This window comes from Culex pipiens, chromosome 2 (genome assembly GCF_016801865.2).
Source record: "Culex pipiens pallens isolate TS chromosome 2, TS_CPP_V2, whole genome shotgun sequence".
Lineage (NCBI taxonomy): Eukaryota > Metazoa > Arthropoda > Insecta > Diptera > Culicidae > Culex > Culex pipiens.
In genome coordinates this window covers 108,874,165-108,896,120 of record NC_068938.1, presented here as the reverse complement: position 1 = coordinate 108,896,120, position 21,956 = coordinate 108,874,165, and the positions used below count along the sequence as shown (strand labels likewise).

Sequence of the window (21,956 nt, the reverse complement as noted above, 5' to 3'; positions counted from 1 at the left end):
CACGAAAAGATTTTTCTTAAGCGGTACGCAGCTGAAAAGTAACAGAAACGGAAAAATTGCGTTTGACGTTTCTTCGCGCGGTGCTTGTTTGTAGTATGTTTTAATGAAAAAAAATCAAAGAATTGTAATTTTCATTTTTGATACGACTGATAATTACAAACGTTTTAAATGATTTTGTATTGGATATAATAATATTTAAAATTCCCGCCGAATCTCTAAATGCAGAATATTGAAATTAAAAGGACAGATTTAGTTTTTTGGTCGAAATGTAGTAAAAACAATGTCTTTATAGATATGTCGGCCATCGTGTCACCAACTATTTATTGCTATACCAACCAGTACTCTGTATTACGAGTCCCCTGCGCTGTCCGATAGATCCACACTCGCGGGACCAAAATGAAGTAAATCAGAGTGAAATTAAACTTGAAAATAATCATACAAATATCTATGTTCTTACTGAAAATACAATAATAATCTGAAATTTTGAAATCCAACCAAACAACAAATTCAAAAATATCAAAAAACAAACATTTCAGAAATTTCAAATAACAATATAAAAAAATAATAAAGAAAATTTCAACAAAATTCTGAAATTTGGTAATTAAAAATTAAAGATATGCCGAATTGAATAATAATTTTAATATTAAAGTTTTTATAAATTCAATAGCTCAAAAATGTTAAAATTCGGAACGAATGAAGAATTTAAGAATTTAAGAATTCAAGAAAATAAATTAAACATTTGTACTCAATTTGTACCAGCCTTATTTAATAATTTCCAAATTTCCTGACTTCCTAATTTCCTAGTTTCCGAATATCCTTATTTTCTTATTTCCTAATTTCCTAATTCCCTAATTTCCTAATTTCCTAATTTCCTAATTTCCTAACTTACTAATTTCCTAACTTCCTAACTTCTTAACTTCCTAATTTACTAGCTTCCTGATATCCTAATTTCCCATTTTTTAAACTTCCAAACTTCCTCACTTCCTAATATCTTCATTTCCCAATTTAATTTCCTAACTTCCTTACTTCCTAATTTCCTAGTCTCCCAATTTAAAAATTGGCTAATATCATAATTTCCAAAATTCCTAATTCCCTGATTTCCTAATTTCCTAATTTTTTTATTTCCTCATTTCATAATTACATAATTTTTTAATTTCCTTATTGCATAATTACATAATTTTTTAATTATAGTTTTTCTAGTTTTAGAATTTAAGAGTTTCTAATTTTCTGTTTGTTTTAAAGAAATGTTCAATTATTGATTTCTTAATTTTGTTTATAATTGTTGTTAAAAGTTTTTGAATAAACATTTTTAACTTTTGAATATTTTTAATTGTTTTATTTTTTCTTCGAAAGAACCTCAAGCGCGCACACCGTCAATCGCGCTCATACCGAACTGTCAACATTTCTTGGGGGGGGGGGGGGGGGGTCACGAAAAGAACACGCAACATTTCTTGACCGCGTTCCTTCCGATCAGCATACCGTACTTAAAGCCCGTTCAAAGCACAGTGAAAAAAGACACATAAAACTACCGGAACATGGTACATGAATAGCTTCGTTTTCTACACCAGCGATTACAATCCGTTGAAAACCCGCACTGCATGGACCAGATCCAGATTTTTAGAATTTCGTTATGATCAAATAGCGGGCGTCGCGAGGTGCAACGCCTATATATTGTTTTTTTTTGCTAGAGACATTTTTTCGAAAAAAAACAAACTTTGAAGGCCTTTACCGAGATTTAGTGTACTCAGAAAATACCTAAACTTGCGCAAGAGTCTGGCCTACACATAATGTTGAAAATGCCTCAAAAATTTACATTTTGAAGAAAAAAAATCTTTGGAAAAAAAATGCAAAGCGCCAGTTCTTAAGAACTGTAACAATTGTTACGTCATATTTGGGATTAGATCAGAGCTCAGTACACTTACCGGAACAAGCCCCTGGATGCCCGACAAACAGTGTTCTTTGTTAAACTCCATTTTTTTGCCTAGTTTGCTTTTACTAACATTTATTTTTCAATTTAAAGATTGTTCAACTGCTTGGTCAAGAGAAACGTCAAACATATGTTCCTTACCATTGACAATGGTGTATTTCAGCGATTCTCAACGGGGGTACCGGGCCTACTTGATTTACACGGTAGGGGGTACCAGCCTAGAAGAAGGTTGAGAATCGCTGGTGTATTCGATGTGACGAAGAATATCGCTGAGTACATCTTGGACTCATCAGATGAATAGAATAGAATTGTACCATTGGTTGCCCAGTAATAAGTGGTAAATACCAAAAAAATAAAAGCCAAGAGTGCATATTAAAATTAAAACCTGCCAGGCCTAATGCATTGAATTATTCGTAGAGACAGATTCTGTGAACGGACCACATTTCACAGAATCTACAAGAGAGGAAGGATACGTGGACATACCGTACCAAACTCTCCTAATCTCATAGGTGTAGTATGTTAGTGTAAATTTAGCAAATAAATTTATTTTTAGGTAGAATTAGGTAAATTTGTATTGGGGAATGGGAAAGTGGGAAAGAGATAGAAAGAGAATAAAGGAGAATGCAATTATCTAATAGATAATGATGGAAATCCCTCACTAATTAAATCTTCGCCAGAAAATTTTCAACAAACATCTCAAATCTTCATAAGACACACACGGAAAGGACCAAAATGCGATAAAATCCGCGAAAACATACAAAAAAGTAGATGATTTCGACACGCCGGCATGTAAATTTGTCAAATAATTTCAAGTGGTTCGCAGATTGACATTCGATTCAACAACACGTATGTGTGTTGGAAATTTGTAATGAAGATCTGAAAGTCCTTCCAATACTATTGTAGCTCGAAAGGCACGTCGGCGGGCATATATTTTAGGAATAGAAAAACCTTCATGCCAACGCCTTTTTGTGTCAAATAAAATTCAAATTGGTTTAGGTTCAGAGTAACTAAACATCGTAGGATTTCAAAACGTGCTAAAACATTCGTCTTGAAAGAGAAACGAAGTTCGGTTCTCATCCTTTTTCTGCACCTCCAACCTACCTACAACAACTGCACTCATCTGCATATTATGGCACCGAAATCGATTCAACCTTGGCCCTAAATATGCACACACCTCTCGCTCTCTATACATATGCGCAGCCATAAATAGCCTGATAGCTGGGGATCATTGCGTAACGGTTTGTCCTAATTTAAAATAGTTCTCCGGGGAGTAATTACAGTTCTACTCCTGCATGAAACATGACCATTGCCTAGAGCAAGGTCCAAGGTATGTGTTTGTCAGGTGGGCATCAAAGCGGAATTGAAATCGTCACAATATTCCCCCGAGTTGCGAATGAAATATTCAAACCTAGGTTGGGTTGCCGATGTCCTGTCAGCAGTCAACTCGGCTCAATCAGGCAGGGAGCTTTCATTCAACGATGAATGACGGCTAATTTTAACTCGTAAAGAGTGATTCCGGTTGGGAATTGAATTTGACACGTCCAAAAATAGGCCCTTATTTTCGATTACAATGGCCGCAGAACGAAATAGAAGCCTAATTGTGGTGAACTTGCAAACGCTAGTTAAATCCAACAACCATCAAAAGATCAATATTTATGCACGCCTCATTGTTGATTTTACAAATTCAAAACCAACGCCGGCGAGCAGCAGCGGTTAAGGTTTGCCGTTTCCGACAGGGCGAACTCAACCAAGTGATAACTCAAGGACACGAATGGATGTGTTCCATGCTGCACAGTATTAATGACTGCTGGTGCTCGTATTCGTTTGGTTTGTTCGCCACCTTGGGGATCTCTCACCCTACAAACGCTCTGCTTTTCAGACCGAGCCGAGACGACGGAATTATACTAATTTGTTCAAGTCGCAAAAAGAGCCCTCTGGCCGAAGAGTCCGTCAACGCTATTTACCGTATACTTCAAAATGGGCAGAAAATTCAACAAATAAGCACAAATAGATCTCGGCTCGGTGTGTGCACAGTGCGCGACTTGCGCAGCCCCAGCTAGCATAGATGAGCTCAGCTGGACTTTGCCGACTTTACAAAAAATGACTTGTTTGCTGACCAGATGATTTTGTGCCATTCTCAAACACACACACACACACTGAGCTACGTTCAAGTGTGCTCAAGTAAACTCAATACTTGAAGGAATTGCTCAACTCACAGGCACACAGGCTTAAAGGTGTATGGGAGAAGCGGCGAAGGTAATCTCCGAGACATTAGCTGCGGACATCGCGCAGTTTTATATAGAAGGTATGGTGTATCTAGTAAGCAGCGTCAACCTCAGCTGTATTGATGACTTGTGGTTGTGCATCGTAGCATGCGCGGACAGCTTTTTGTTAGTCATCGCGGCAAGAGTTGCCAATAGAGCAGGTTAATTTTGTGTTTAAATTGAACACAAAAATTAACGAAAAAATACTTCTAAGCAATTTAAAGAACCAAATGGTAGAAGCGAAAATTTATATAAGAATTAGGATGTAACAAAAATTATTCTTTGGAGGGGCATTCAGGGGCGGGTAGGCCAGATTCTTGTGCAATCAAGAACTTCTTAAAATAGAGTCAATACAGAGAGTTAATACAGAAATACACAACATTGAACTATTGCTTGCTTTTTTCTACTGGTTTGAATATTGATAGTCGTTGAACACAAATTTGACTCTAAAAACGATATGAAGTAACCTTAAATTACCAAAAGTTCAATGCGATTTTCAAAAACTATTTCAAAAATGAATTTTGAGATCACGAGTTAATTTATTTTCAAGATGCTAAATTTTGCCCATAAATGAAGATTCGGCTATTATGCTAAATCAACACCCAAAGTTAAAGATGTACTAGTTTGCGAAACGGTCGATTCTAAAGTGTCCAAATCAGTTCAAATCACACAAATTTTGCCCCTTTAGAATCATTAGGCTTGATTTTGAAATAAAAAAAACCCTTGAAGAAAATTAAAATTTCTTACTGGGTTATTTGTTTTAAAATTGAAAATCAGATCGAAAATTATTGAATGTTCATCAATTAAAAATTATTTGAATTTGAATTTGAAAATTGTTTTCCCATGTTTTTTTAAAGTCACAGGTTTTTTTCATGTTTTTACAGTCACTTTTTGCTTTATTTTTCACATTTTCTGCTATGAAATGATACCATTATCATTCAAATAGTAAAAAATGTAGAGGTAAGTCTAGAGCATTACAAAAAATACTACATACTCAGTTTTACTTTAAACATAGGAAATGTTAGTAATATCAACACAGCTAATGTTGACCCCTGAAAAAATACTTTTAAAAACATCGTGAAAGTCGCATATGAACATTTGAACGCTCCAAGCCAATTTTTTTACAAGACTTTAAGAGTTCTTCTTTCCAATACTTTTAACATAACAAAAATGGGTGAAAAATTATGTTTCGGTGGTTTTGGCCCTTTGTCCATAAACTTTAGCTTACACACAATTGACTATTTCAAAGTAATAAAAATGTTGATTTCTATAAAAATGGTGTTTTGGTAACGGAAAACTACAAAAGTAATGAGAATTGGGTCTAAAAATCGAGCTTATTTTTTAATAATAACGATAAAACATATTTTTATCAGCCCATATCAGTATACTTACAAATGGTTCAACATTGATTTTTAAATCATGTTTGAAAATTAACTGTCAAAGCTCTATCCAGGTTAAAATTTTGTCTCGTCATTTTTTTTTTTTGATTTTTTTTTGCATTTAAATAAAAAAAAGTGATAACAATTTGTTTAAGTGTTTTTCTTGTGACTCTATTGGTCGGATAGCTTAGTGTGCCGAAAAGGGGTGTATTTTCACTAAATTTTCAACATTTTTCATTTTTTACAAGGAATCAAACCCAAGACCTTTGACTTATCGAATCTGCGCCTTTGACTATTCAGTAGGGTGCCCAGAAAAATGACCCCCTGCTCCACAAGCGAAAAACGGTTTTTTGGGTTATTTTAAGCATCTGTGTAAGTTTTGAGCGAAATTGGATGAGATTAACCCATTGATACCCGAGCCTAAAACAAATGAAAACTTTTTTTTCATACAAAAATTACTTTTTTAAATCGCTAATAATTTTTCTGGATCAAGCTTTATAGCTTTGGTATATTCTACAAATTTGTAGAGCATTGAAATAAGAATCTTACTTTTGGGAATATTTGGATGGAAGTAGCGCACTGTACAGGCCAAACCGTAAAAAAATTGATTTTCCACACATTTTTTCGATTTTTCTATTCAAAGTTCACCTCCGAGTATCAATGGGTAAATGATGGCCAATTTTGCTCATATTTGGCCCAGAGTCCTAAAATAGATCAAGGAACAATATTCAACTTGTGGAGAAAGGTTTTGAAAAAAATTCCCATATTCTGGGCACCCTACTGTTCAGCCATCATGGTTCGATGAATAAAGGATGGTCATTGTTGAGCTATTCTCTCAGATTTCTATTGTATATATAGGCCAAGGATAACATGTCTACAAAGTTTCATTGAAATCGGAGAGGGTCGGGTACAATAATACCAGAAAAATTCCTGATTTAAGCTGGAATTGCTCTATATGACATTTTTGTAATTAGTGATTTCATAATATTCTCATGCATTGGAATTCAATTTCTCATAAGCTTGTTTTGACGCAAATAGAGGAGATATCCTTTCATATCAAATCAACGCACATTTCAAACATCGCCTTCCCGGACTCCACCAAAGAATGCCCAAAAGGTTGGCTCTTCAAGTCCCCACTTGATACAATGTATTAAAAAAAAGTGCTCAAACCCGATGCCAGCCGCATAGTTTGTCTTACAGCAGTTACAACAACAACGGACGGCCCCAAGTCAGCAGACCCAACCTCGCAGACGCATCCCCAAGTCCCCTCGTAAGACTCCACGTTCTACATGTATTAGTTAGCTGCTCCACCAACCGTCGTCGTATTCGTCATGGTGCTGCGGAAAAAAGATGCCAGGAATTTCATAAATGGAATTGAAATACCGGTTTTCTGCTGACAGCGGCGGCGGCGGTTGGATGTGCTTACTTTTTTTTCGCTTAGTTGTTGTGTTTTGCGTATTTTTCAGCCAAGAGGTATTCTTTTAAACGGGCTCACAGTGCTGCTGCTGGGAACGAACGCTCGAGAGCTTTTGTTTAGATTCTTGGCTGTAAATTCCTTTTGATCGTGTCATGTCGTTAAGGTTGCAACGGGTTCGTGATTCATTTCTGGCGCGGAAAAAAGGGAAGGATTCCGCAAGGGTTTTGCTCTTTCATTTACGAATGTTTGATGTTTCGACTTTTATGAAGTGTGTTCCACGCTGGTTGGTGTCAGCTTTATCATTCCGTTTGAAATTGAGGTTGACTTGCAGCACATGTATGGCTTCTCTGTGTCTATAGTCGGATAATAGTCCCGTTTAGAATCAATCATTCATGCACCTCTTAAACCGGTTGTTGAATCCGCTATGAGAGAGCAACTAACTATCATCATCATCCACCGAGCAGCATCCAATCTCATTAGCCCAGTTTGCAGATACTAAACAGAGAGGCTGCAATTTCCCCTCGCATTTTCATATGCGCGCTCGAGGGTAATCTTTGTTGATGCACTGATGTACGGGTCTCGTAATTAGCATAATCTTCGCCGAAGTGCCGTTTACGCGTACTCCGGCGCGGTTGTCCACTTAAGGTACGCACATTCCGCATGTTTCCTTTTGTCCCGCGGGGCAATTCTACTCTGTGGAATGTATATTAAATATACCCAATAGCCAGCTCCCTCAACTTAAATCCAATCTGGCCGTCATACTTAATACCACGGAAAGCTTTCAGTAAATGATACGTAAACATGACGAACGCCACCAAACCGTACGTGGAGAGAGGAAAGATACACCCAGACATGGTCACCACTGCGGTCGGCTGCGGTCGACATCCGTGTGAAAGCCACCCAACTGGTCATCTGATATACGCGGTGCAACGGATCTGGTTGTAAGTCACCTTTTTGGAGAAGGTAACGGACATCCCACACCTCGTTCGTGGTTTTTGACGAACGTTGAACTGCATGGAATCAATTAGCAGGTAGTTTAAGATACATAATCATTGAAGGAAAAATAATTTTAAAACAATGAGTTCTTTTTCAGGATCCGGAGTCGGAGTCGTAGTCAGCAAATACTGAAAAGCTTAAATTGGAGTCTGAGCCACCCAATCTTCAGAAGCCAGAGTCAGCTAATTTTCAACAAAAGCTTTTTTCAAAATTTTACCTATCCTCAAATGTTTGAGGAAGACAGCAACCTTTGAAAAGCTTGCATTTTCAAGTACGTATTTTACAAGCCAATTTTGAATTTTGAAAAAAAAAATAAACAGCTGAATAAAAATTAAAAAATACAATAAAAATTGTATTTTCTATTTTTTCGTTTTATTCTAATTCGTTTTATTCCATTAATTAGGTTGTTTTAACAATTACATTGGTGCAGTTGTTATCCTGAGCTGATATATGGACTACCTTTCAACAGCTGATTTGTTTGAAGTGGGGGAGAGAGTTTACTGGTACCGTAAACCGGGGTGACTTTGATAGGATTTCAATTTGTTTTTAGAATATTTTCCAACAGGTACGGGTTTTCTCAAGATTATTATTTTTAAAACATGTACTGGGGTAGACTACACAAAGTCCATGCACTATTTCGGAAAATAGTTTTTTCAATAATGTTTAGAAAAATAGTTACGTTAAAAATTCTTAGTTTTACTTCCGGGGTGACTTTGATAGTCATAGTTTTTTCTTGATAAAATCATATTTAAGATGTTCAAACTTTATTTGTACGTTAAATGTACCTTCACTAAAGAAGCTGATATAGTTTTTAAGAAAAAATCAATGTTTATATTTAGTTAACTAAGTGTATAATCTTTTTAGCAAAATACATATAAATTTAAGGTAAAATTGTTAAAAAGTCGGAATTTTGCCTAAAATTTGTTAAAACTAGTTTTGTTTATAAAATTATCGATTTATATTGCATTCTATACTGAATTCAAAGCACGAATCACAAATTTTCACATTTTACATGAAATTTGTTCAACTGAAATTGCCTATAAATTTGGAGATTTTTTTATATTGTGTTTTAAAAACACATATTATTTATTATTTTCAAACTTTTTTAACCTTCTCCTAGTGGAAAATTGTCAAAAGAATCCGAAAATGCATTCCGTTTTCCGATTAATAATCATGTTCATTGAGAAAATCATGACACTTTGAAAAGTTTAAAATAATGACTTTCATCAACATTTTCTTAACTATAGTTAACTAACTTTTTAAACTTGCCAAAATTTTATGAAAAGTTCTGCTTAAGGTAGTTTGAACACTTTTCTACCACGGTCAATATGTATCTAAACCATTCCTTACGTATTTTAATTGTACTCTTCATTTTGTGGAAAAATCGCAAACCTATCAAAGTCACCCCGGCTATCAAAGTCACCCCGTTTTACGGTACTAAGGAGAACAAATTGAACAGGAGAGAAAAAAATTGTAAAATAATTTTCAAAATAGCGTTTGCGTTATTAGATCTGTTCAATTTTAATTAAATTTTAAATGACATTTCACACGGAGAAAAAAGAGTTCCCAAAATCGTGAACAAGCGTTCATGAAAATGGGAACCTCGAACAAAGTGTTCAAATCCCATGGTACGATTTTGAAAAACGTACCATGAAATTTGAACTCTTTGTTCGTGGTTCCCATTTTCATGAACGCTTGTTCACGATTTTGGGAACTCTTTTTGTACCATTATGAAGCCGGATCTCACATATCTTTAGGAAAACCATGTCCAGATCAACCATCCAAAAAATTGCTTAAAAGGTAATCGATAGACCTTCCAAACGAGTCTTAAAGTACCAGGCAACCTTGTCTCAAGTCTGAGGGGGGGTCTGAGATTTTGAAAAAGTGTGCACGTGGTTTATGGATGGTTCCTAGACGGTTCTTTCGATTTTTTGGCTTTAAAAATCAGGTCGTCATGATTCTCTCCCATACCAAGGTACAACGAAATAGTAGATTATGCAATCAAATTCAAAATCAAAAAGAAGTTTATGCAACAAGTTGCAAAAAGAAAAACATTTCAAAAATTACATTTTTTCAACGAGGTTTACCAAGTTGAATAAATACGACGAGCGCTGAAAAAATCAAGTTTTTCAACGAGTTCCATACAACTTTTTTTGGCAATTTCTAAAAATTCCTTTGAATCGTTTTTTATGACACTTGTCTATGTTTTAGTCGATTCACCGATAAAATCAAAACAATATTGAAAAGTATAACTTTCCGATATAAGAGCTGAAAAGTTCAAATTTTCAGCACTCATATCAGTGATGAAAAGTAGAACTTTTCAGCTCTGGTATCGAAAAGCATTACTTTTCGGTTTTTTTTTTATTTTTAGCAGAGAAAAGAAGGCCTTTTCATCATGCGAGAATGACAGGAAAAGTAATTAGTTTCGCAACGGAACTGCTAAAAAAATATTTTCAATCAAGTCTTCATTTTGCACTAATGAAAATTCATCATTTTCTGAGATAAAATTAATCTTTTTTTTTTTTTTGACACAAAATCTGTCACCATTTCCTGATGAATATCACCATAATTTTTGCCTTCCTCAATGAGGAAAGGCTATAAAATCACTCGAAAAATGAACTTCTTAAATAAACCTCCTAGATATACCTTCACGTACCTATCGACTCAGAATCAAATTCTGAACAAATGTCTGTGGGGATGTGTTTAGACATGATTTTTTTTCCACACGATTTTCTCAGAACTGGCTGAACCGATTTTGGCCGGATCCGCCTTATTCTGTTCGTTTTGGGGTCCCCTAAGACCCTATTAAATTTTATTCTGTTTAGTGAAGTACTTTTAAAGTTATGTCATGAAAAAGTTTTTTTGTAGATTCTAAAAAGGGTGATTTTTACATAACCTCAAAAAAATCTTTTTGTTTACTTGCGAGAGTCGCGCCAGATGTGAAACGCCCGGTTGCCACATTGCTTCAAATGATAGTCTGCATGTTTTCTGGAAAAGTCTGTAGAAGATTTTTTTTACTCATAAACTAATTTTCATTAAGTCTTTTTCGGTGCTGAAACTTGATTTAGAAACAATGCAAACTTCGGAATTGAATTAAATTTTTAATGTGAGGAAGGCACCAACCACCTAATGGTGGATTAAGAAACGTTTTTTTCTGTGTAACTCCATCCAATTTGCTGATTTTCACTATTTAAACAGCTAATATTGCAAAACTTTTGATAGAAACTTGCTTGCTCACTTCTTATTAAGCTATTGATCACTCGATAGGTATCAGTTGAACACTCCTTTAATGAGCTGTAATTGAATGTCAAAGTGCTGATATGGCAACAATAGAGGCGCGCTGTAATTAGATCCTATTCCCCTATCTTGTTTAGTTTATGTTTGATTTTATGTAGTATTTGGCCTATTCTACCACCTCCTATCATTTCATCTATTTTTTATGTTTTTACAGTCACTTTTTAAATTTTTTGCTTGTTTTTTTTTCAAATTTTCTGCTATAAAATGGCACCATTATCATTTAAGTTGTAAAAAAATGCGTAGAGGAATATTCTGGGGTACTAGTAAAATTACTGCATACTTCTTTTTACTTAAAATATAGAAAATGTTAGTAAAAACAGCCAAAGTAGACCCTTAAAGAAATGAAATTTTTCTAAACATTTGCAAAGACACATAAAACAAGTAAAACTTCCAAATTTTGTAAAATTCTAAGAGTTCTTCTTTCCAATGCTTTTTATAGATAGAAAATTGATTGAAAAATTGATTTTTGCAATTCTATAGTGAAACTATTTACTTTTCCTGTCATTCTTGAACGACGAAATGGCCTACTTTTCTGTACCAAAAATAACAGAATCGAATAGCAACACCTTTCAAAATAAATGCTGAAAATTTCTACTTTTCAGCACTGAAATGGATGCTAAAAAGTTTAACATTTCATCATTTGTTTCGAAAAGTAATACTTTTCAACATTTGTTTGATTTGAACGATTGATTGACAAAATACATGAACATTTCTGGAGTTTTTTTTTTTTTGAAAAGGACCAATAAACCAAATTTTTATTTTTTGGTTTTTGGGAGTGTTCAATACCCCTGACTCAAGGCGGTTCTAAAAACACCCTTAAATCAAAAACTGGAAATTTGGTTTATTGGACCTTTTAAAAAAAAACTCCAGATTTGACTTATAATTTCACTCCATGGGTGTTTTTCGGAATTGCAAAAAAAATTGTATGCAAATCGTTGCAAAACTTGATTTTTTCAGCACTCGTCGTATTTATCCAACTCGGTGTACCTCGTTGGATGAATGTACGACTCGTGCTGAAAAAAATCTTCTTTTTGCAACTTGTTGCATAAACAACTATTTTGGCGATTTTTAAAAGCGAAGCCCGTTAAAAGGCGGGGTTGGGTTGTAGAGGGTTAAGTTTGTGCGAAAAAGATTTTCTCGTGTAGCCCTTCGCATGTCTATTCGACCTTCCACAGTAAACATACAAAACCCCCGTGTTACGTTTCGTTACTTCCCAGGAATTTCTCCCAAACGGAAGCTGCAGCACTCACACGATGGTCGGTCTCTCGAAACAAACGCCTCGTCACGCCACAAACGCGGCGGGTTCCATTCCGCATCCGCATCATGCACTGAGGAAATTCCCAACCGAACTAGCCACAACACGATAAGCAGTTAAACGCTGAAACGCGTGGGAGGATGCGATAAAAACGGTGGTGGCGAAAGAAATTCACTTTTCAGTAGTCACTTTCCTTCTTTCTTTCTGACTCAAAGTTGACAAGTCGTCGCCGCAAGTCGGTCGTGTTGCAAGGCACTTTGAAATTCACATGGTCGGCGATCTATAGCGAAATTTCCTTCCACGAGAGATCCGAATATGCAAAATAACGACGAAAAAACAGCGATGAATAAAAACTTTCTCAAATTTCCATATTTTACAGTGCCGGCCAGGTTGGCCGGTTGCAGCGTCGCAGTTGTTTTCAAATAAGTTTGTCTCTTTTAGGGGGATCATCCATAAGCTACGCGATACTTGTGAAAAATGGTATATGTTTTTTCAGTTTAATTTTTTTTTTTCAAAGAAGTAGCATGGCTAGTATGAGATAACTTCGATTATGGACGACCCCTTTGGAATCGTCAGTTGGTCAGTTAGCAGAGCTCGTTTGTTTACGTGTTCCGAGGGTCCGACCACCACGGCATGTTAGGAGGAAGTGCCGCGCTGTCTTCGTTGGGAAACCCTATCAAAAACTCGGCGTGCGAGTGAAAGAGAAGCAAGGATCCGCGAGTGAGTTTATGGCCGAGCTGCTTTACATTTTCATTGTTTTGGTTTATTTATAAAACGGTCGCCATGTAACACACTCACTCTGCCATTTCGCGGACTGCCGTTTGTGTTTGCTGGTGGTAGTGGCTTAGCTGAGTTCAGTTCCTTTATGCCGTTTTTAGTTTGCCGCTTGAATGAATGGAAGTTTGCGTGGGTTTTTGAGCAAATGGGGGTTGAAGATTGCATAAAACTCGCAACGGATTGTTGTTGTCGACTTCTTTGCCTTCTTCTTTGGCTGGTTGAGCGTGGTGTCTCGCCCCTGTCACAAACGCTTATCTCTATCGATTAGAAAAGGCACGTGTTTGGGGGTTGACATACTCCTTATCAGTAGAGAAAAAAAGTTGTTTTCAAAACAAAATATTTTGTCAAAATATCCGTTCATTCCACTTTGTAAATCGATTAGTTCGTTGTGCAACCTTCCGCGTGATGAATATGCAAAATATTCGTGTTTAGGACCAACAAAAAATCAATCTGTAACTTTCACGTTGGCAAAACTCTAAAGACGATGTCACGTTTTTAGGAGTTGGATCCGCTGGGATGGAGTAATATCGATTTGGCCATGCTGGCGCTCAATGCACGACGCGCCAGTTTCAAGCGAAACAAATCGTGACTGTCAATCTTGTTGGGCTCATTTTGAGCTGATAGTTTGCCAGCATAGAAATTCTTACTTAAAATCTTCGATGTATTAATTTGGGATTTGGGACATAAGCTTGAATAGCACGTAATTATTCCCTAAAATTAAGTTCAAATTTAGGATTTTATTGTTTGCAACGCCGGGTCCGGAGAGGCGGTACGACCCCTTCCATTTTTGAACATTCGAAAAAAGACGTGATTTTCAATTATTTGCAGCCCGAAATGGTGATGGTTTGGAAATTTGGTGTCAAAAGGACTTTTATGTAAAATTGGAAGCTCAATTTGATGGCGTACTCATGATTCCGAAAAAAAACATATTCTTTATATTAAAAAAAAGCTAAAATTCTGCCATTTTTCGTTCTTTTTGAATCTGCATAACCCAGAGGGTTATTTTCTTCATTTGGGACCATCCATAAACCACGTGGACACTTTTTTGGAAATCTCAACCTTTTTTGTTTCTCTTTGGTTCGTCGTTCGTGTCCATCGCGGGTGACCTTGAACGGACATGATCAATGACCTGATAGCTGTGCAGGATAAGGCGTAGCCTCCCCGCGTTAACGGCTTATTTTTTCCGTGTTTTGGAGGTTAAAATATCCGTTATGCAGTTCAAAGCATCGCATAGCATAGCATAGCATTGGTGTCTACTCGTAGATGCTGCTTCGTTATTGATCAGATCCCCCCAAAATTGCTCCATGGACCACAGATGAAAAGTAGGAACCAATCATCACCCCTTCGCAATTTTCAAAGGTCAACACCGACGCCGGCCACGACCAGTGGTAAGACACAGGAAAGTGCCAACCGAGCAGTAGTGCTGTGGGATGTGCTTATCAGTATATTCTTACTGTTTGTACAATTTACGCGAACAAATTTCAAAAATAGTAAATAGAAGACGCTTTACTAGAAAAATGGTTTTGGCAAAATTTTAGATCGAAGCCCACCCGCGGAGTTGTGTTGTAGAGGGTTAAACACAGAAGGATACGTTCTGTGGGGGTCTCGAATCAAAATGTTGGCTAAATAATGCAAACAGCCAATACTCACAGTATCCCGGAACAGGTGGTGCACACGAACGAGCCGATCGTCATGTTGATGTAGGTGGGCCCCTTCTGGCCGCAGTCGAAGCACTCCTTGTTGCCGCCGATGCTGACCAGCTCGCGGAGCGTTTTCAAAATTTTATCATCCTGTTTCTTCCGCACCACCGCCATGGCCGACGACGTTTTATGTAACTTGTAAATTTTGCTTCCGGTTGTGCGCCTCTTCCGCGCTCTCGTGTGTGGTTGTTATTCACTGATTTTTTTTTTATTTCGCTTCACTTCCTTTTACCCTCTTTTTTCACCTGGCGGCGCAAGATGCAATCTGCTGCGCCGCACCAGCTTCTTTTTTTCTTCAAATTTTGCACGCACCTTGCTGATTTTTCAATCAAATACTTTGCCTGGCACGTTTGCTGCTTTGTTATAGTTTAAACGATGCTGCTAAACATTCACTGCAAATTTTGGCGCGCACGAAACTTCAACACCGGGGATTACACCGTGATTGCTCTGTAAGGGAAGAGATAATAAAAAAGAACAAACTTGTAAAAAACCTCTTTTCAGGTGAAATGGGAGGAAGGAAACTTCCTCAACTAGTATTCTTTATATGCACGAACCAGCTTGTTGAAGCTAGTAAACTTTTAGTTGTGTGCTAGTTTAACTCGCTGCTATTGAGGTTCTTTTCCGCTCAGGCAAACAGTTCGGCACGTGCGCCCAATGTAAACAATGTTTACCATCAGTTTAAACTTTAATCGTTAAAAGGGAAGGTTAGGGAAGAAGACAGTATTTTTTATTTCTTTCTAGAAAGTTTACATGATATTAGAAATAACCTATAGCACATTCGATGCGTTTTTGATGGGAAAGATAACAATTTCGAAATTTAGCAGTACCAGTAATAAACATAACTTTGAATAAAATATTTCATCTTTCTAGCGAATGTATCATACGTAAATGAGCAATTCTCTACGAAATCGGTCCTTTTTCTTCAATTTTAATTTTTGTCAAGGGTTTCCAGCAATGCCTCAGACTGGCAAGTAATTAATAATTACTTTGATTTTTAGCTGGTAATTAGCTAATTCTTTAATTACTTAGTAATTCATGGTAATTAGAGTAATTTAAAGTAATTAATTGGTAATTAAAGTAATTTTTGAGTAATAAAAGTAATTGATTTTTTTTAAATTGTACTTCTTCAACGAAACTATTTACTTTTTATATATAATATATAAAAATAAGAGTGAAACACAAAGATTAAAAAATCCTGATTCTGTATGTAGAAGGCATTTTTCATCATTGTTCTCTCCTAAAACTCTCTTAAAATTTATTTTCATCGTGTTGTTTATCGAAGCTGATTAACAACAAAAGGCCACGATATATTACCCAGTGAAAAATGTTTTGTGAATCCGCAATCTATTCATTTTTATTAAGTAATTAGAAAAATATGTTTTTTTTGCAAGAAATATTTTTTTTATGTATTTCCTTCTAATAGGCAGTCAAATTTATTTGAAGTTTATGTGGATCAAATATTTAAAACCAAAAGGTACTTAATTATCATTGATAAAAACAAAGTTTGTAAGTGATAGCCATTTAAAAATCAATAAAAATAAAAAAAATATGTTTTTTTTATGTTTTTTCATCAGCTGTAGAAATTGACAGTCCTGTAATATCTCTCTATTAAGAGCTAAGATATTTTCCCGTAAATTTTCCAAATATTTCTGAGACAAATGTTTCAATGTTAAAAATCAAACTCAGTGAAATTAAAATCGACTAATATTCAAGTGCAGAAATTTAATCCAATGTAAATGTCACATTCCACATTATCCGTATTTTCAGTAACAGATTTTATTAATTTGCTTGAGAAAAAAACATGCAAAATAATGTCACACTTAACGTTATTTTGATGAATTTCAAAATTTTCAAGAAGAGACGCTGCAAAGATTCATCAAAGTTTGTGTTTGGCTCGAAAAAGCAGGGGGACTTTTTTCAAACAACTTCTATATTTTAATGCCATTCGACTTCCAATAAACTGAAAATATTATTAAAATTCATTTCTTGCTTTTACACGACTTTTAAAAACGTAAGTCAACTTAAATAATCTTCTTTTGCAATTGATTGATAAGGGTTCGGTTGAATGAAACTTGAAACATAATGGAATTTCGAATCAGATAATGAACAGGTTAAATTGGCCATGAAACAATTATTATTGTTCATATCTAGAGTTTTTTTTTGAAAATAATGGGATGATTAAATATAAATGTCAATTTTATAATAAAATTAAACAATTCCAAATTTCAAACCAATTAACTAGCTGTAGGATACAGTAAACATCACTCAAAGTTTATATAGCTATTTTCAATAAAAATTATACGCGAAATTCACAATATCTAGATTGGTACAAAAAAAAGTAAACAGCATAATTTTTGAAAGAGCTATCGAATGAGCAATTTATAAATAATTTGGTTTAGAACCGTAGAAATGAATACTTAAATTTAAATTAAATGTTTTTTTTTATCGTAGTGAATAGTAATTAAGTAATTTATGTAATTAATCATTTTGGACCAGTAATTTCAGTAATTAATTGGCAGACTGGCAAGTAATTATCGCTTCTGGAAACCCTTGATTTTTGTATTTTTTTATCCGACTGAAACATTTTTGGTGCCTTCGGTATGCCCAAAGAAGCCATTTTGCCTGATTAGTTTGTCCATATAATTTTCCATACAAATTTGGAAACTGTCAATACAAAAATGATGCATGAAAATTCCAAAAACTGTATCTTTTCAAGGAATTTTTTGATCGATTTGGTGTCTTCTGCAAAGTTGTAGGTATGGATACGGACTACACTGGAAAAAAATAATACACGGTAAAAAAAAATGGTGATTTTTTTATTTAACTTTTCATCACTAAAACTTGATATGCAAAAAAACACTATATTTATTTTTTTAATTTTTTTAAATGTTTTAGAGGACATAAAATGCCAACTTTTCAGAAATTTCCAGGTTGTGCAAAAAATCATTGACCGAGTCATGATTTTTTCAAAAATTCGAAATTTTGGTCGCAAAAATTTTTTAACTTAATTTTTCGATGTAAAATTGAATTTGCAATCAAAAAGTACTCTAGTGAAATTTTGATAAAGTGCACCGATTTCAAGTTATAGCCATTTTTATGTAACTTTTTTCAAAATAGTCGCTGTTTTTCATTGTTTTAAATAAGTGCACATGTTTGCCCACTTTTGAAAAAAAATTCTCTATATATTGCTTCTTGGGACTTTGTTGATACGACCCTTAGTTGCTGAGATATTGCAATGCAAAGGTTTAAAAACAGGAAAATTGATGTTTTCTAAATCTCACCCAAACAGCCCACCATTTTTCAATGTCGATATCTCAGCAACTAATGGTCCGATTTTCAATGTTAAAATGTGAAACATTTGTGAAATTTTCGAAAAAAATATTTTCAAAATTTTCAAATCAAGACTAACATTTCAAAAAGGCCAAACATTCAATATTACGCCCTTTCAAAATGTTAGTCTTGATTTGAAAATTTTGAAAATATTGTTTTCGAAAAGATCGGAAAATTTCACAAATGTTCACAAATATTTTAACAAATCGGTTCAGCCAGTGCCGAGATAATCAGGTCAAATTTTTTTGATCAACATCCCACCACACACACAGACATTTGCTCAGAATGTGATTCTGATGTATAAAAATCGAAAAACTGGTCAAAAATAACTTTTGAAATACTTACCTGAACTTTATAATTTTCAATATCGACTTATGGGACCTCAAGACGAATCGAATGAGACCAAAACGGTCCAAATCGGTTCAGCCAGTGCCGAGATCAACCAGTGCAAATGTTTTTGATCAACATCCCACACACAGACACTTGATCAGACTTTGATTCTGAGTCGATAGGTATACGTGAAGGTGTCTCTAGGAGGTCAAATTAAGAATTTCATTTTTCAAGTAATTTTATAGCCTTTCCTCAGTAAGGTGAGGAAGGCAAAACCCTGAAGTTTCTATAATCCAAAGTTCAATCATCCGAAGGTCTTAAAAAACATAGAATATTCGAATCATTATCAATCAATTCAATCAATTTTATTATTTTCATCGTTAATTTTAAAATAAGCTACTCCAAATTAGTCAAATTCGAGTTGATAATTGCCCTGAAACCACGTGCTCGGAAACCGTCGAACAATGGGGTTGAAATGTCATCATTAGTTTGACAACTGGTTTTGACGTTTGAGCGCGTTTAAACTCGAATACGTTCGAATTAACAGATCCGCTCTGTACATTGCCGAATGAATATTCTCGATACTCCATCACCACCATACTGGCCACTATCTAAAATAACATTTTTTCGGGTTAGTTTCCAAAAGGCCCTACAAATAATCAAATTTAAAAATGTTTAGAATTTTTCTTCAGAAAAACTGAAAAACTATGAAGTTTTTATTTGTATCAGAGGAAAAAAATAATCAAATAAGTGTGGTCGCGATTTGTAGTTCATTTTTGATTTTTTTTTTTTTTACTTTTTGGTCTAAAATTAATTAAGCAAGAAACAATAAAATATATATGATTTTTACTAATAGTTCTATCATCCGAAGAGAATTTTTAACAAGGATTCCGGATAACCGGATAAGTCTGTCCAGCAGTTTGAAAATCCAACAGTTTTAAAAACCAAACACAAAAACACAATTTGTAAATGTCAACTCCCCAAATTCCACCCCACCCGAAAACCCAAAATCAGCTGATCGCTTCGCGCATACCACAGCGCTGGCCACCCTGCGCTTCATTCAACATTCTGTGTAGCTGCTCAGAACGCACACATACCGATGCACCACCATCATTGAACGGGTGGTTCTAGAATTCTCTCTGTGTGTTTCACTACGTTGTGTTTGCTGCGGTCGTCGGTCCTTCGCTTGTACCTTCAATAATATCAGGTATCATCCGAAAGGGTGAAGGTTCAACCGATAAAGGTGGAAGGAAGGGCTTTAAATTGGTTAAGCCACTGTGAAAACATATGCTAGGCTTACTTTACTTCTGCTTTGCAGCTAAGCACACACTCAAAGCCTGCTAGAACAAAAACAATCTCGAATGCAAGGCAAAACTAGCACACAAAGTATAATTTAATTTATTAAAACATTATTATTCCGCTCCGGCTGTGCTACAGTAAGACCCCAGTTGTTCGACACCATTTAGTTGACACTTTTCAAATTGAACCCCGTTGGTGTGATCCCACTCGTTTGACAACAATCATCTTCAAACCATCGATGCCTTACTGTGTCCACTTGCAGTGTTTGTTTCGGCCGTCGCGGGGCTTTCTCTTCCTTCACATTTTGTTTTTCTTGAGTGTGTTTCGTTTCTCAGCAAAACCTTAAGCGAACACACACACTCGCACGCAGCAAGCCAGGCCAGCTGAATTGTGAACTTCCTTTCACATCGTCATGGCATGCCATGAAAGAGCCACCACACACATCAGCAATAATAACGAAATAGAGAAGGTCTCAGGCAGGTCTCTACCTTTCGCCCTCTATCGCTCGGCGGCAGGTCGTTCCGATTTCGACCGTACGTTGTGAGTGTGTGTGGGTTTCGTTTATGTATTTATTAGAGAGGAGAATACACGCGTCCTCTATGTGAGTATTATTTATTTATTTGACTGAAAAAGCGCGGCGATCTCTACATATGGGTAATTTTTTAATGATTCGAATTTCTTATTATTTATTTTATTTTGAAGAGTTTGATTGAATTGAACCAAAATGAGAGAGGAAAAGAAACACACAAAAACACACAAAACTCGCAACTTCTTGTCGTTTTTTGAGAGAGAATGAAGAAAGGTAGAAACGTCCGAAAAAATCCGCAAAACACTAGAATTTTTTACTTTTTATTTTTTATCACTCTTTACACGCACTTGTGGTCTCGCGACCTGTTTTCCTGTTTTTATGTCGCCACTATGTCGCTGATGATGTAAATACTGCGAAAAGAAGGGACGGCAAACTACTTCCGGTTATACTTCTTTAAGGTGTTTCTTGAATAATATTATCAAAAATAGTCGTTTTGATTACATTATATTTTTCAATTATTTTAAAGTATCCTATTATTTTATTTTAATAATATTTTATTTCCAGTTTTTCTTTGTTCTGGTTTCAAATGAATTTATTCGAATTTGACAAACTATCCATCTATTCGCCCTTTGCGCCCCGGACGATACGCCACTGCAGACGACGACTGCGGACAAGACACCGACGGTGACCACTTCCTCCTCTCTCTCACTGTCTATCCCCCCTCTTGGTTCTCACCTCCTTCTTCGGCGGGCGCTCTGCTGACCGGAAGAGACCAGCTCGGGTTTTTCCCTTCTTCGAAAAATTCCCTTCTTTCGCGACCCCTCGGAACGAACGACGACGGAATAATTTCCAAACCCGAATGCCCCGAAACGGCGAAACCACTGCAAAATCGGTGTGAATTAATTTTTGCGACTTTTTCGCTTCTCTTTTTGCTTGCTCAATGCGACAATTCAAAAATTTAGAGAGCCACAACAACGAAAACGCACACACGATACACGACCGCTCGCGACGAACACTCAACTGCGAATGACAAAACACAAAACAACGAACCATTCAAAAGTGTCAGTCGCGGGTTTGAATGAAGTTTGAAGAGTGCGAGTGTGTGCGTGAGAGCGGCAGCCAGGGATGCCATATGGTTTTGGACAGGCTTGGCTGATAAGTCTGTGCTAGGCTATGAACATCATTCAAAAACAGCATGCAAAAAATCTAACAAATTAGATAATTACATTTTTTAACTAAACTTTAACCCATACTAGCAAAGCAAATTTTGCCCAGTGTCTTCACAATTTTTTTAAGTTAATTTTGAAAAGTCTCATGCTTCTCAACTAAATTCTGACACAAGCTTAATTATCTGTAAAACACAACAAAATATGTGCATCTGGCATCACTGGTGGAAGCGACGAAGTTGATTTCAGTGACGGGTGCGTCCTACCAACGGCGAGAGAGGAGAGCAAAG

At 35.8% G+C, this 21,956-nt stretch overlaps 1 protein-coding gene across 1 annotated transcript in view; it reads right to left on the bottom strand.

The window, feature by feature from the left end:
- LOC120415693 (arf-GAP domain and FG repeat-containing protein 1) overlaps positions 1-21,528 on the bottom strand; it is a 132,782-nt gene extending 111,254 nt beyond the window's left edge. The window contains exons 1-2 of the mRNA XM_039577288.2: positions 21,236-21,528; positions 14,963-15,459 (exon numbers count right to left, since the gene is read on the bottom strand). Of these exons, the coding sequence (XP_039433222.1) occupies positions 14,963-15,126 (164 nt within the window). The 5' untranslated portion in view covers positions 15,127-15,459; positions 21,236-21,528. The remainder of the gene's footprint in view (positions 1-14,962; positions 15,460-21,235) is intronic.
- Positions 21,529-21,956: the final 428 nt, after the last annotated feature.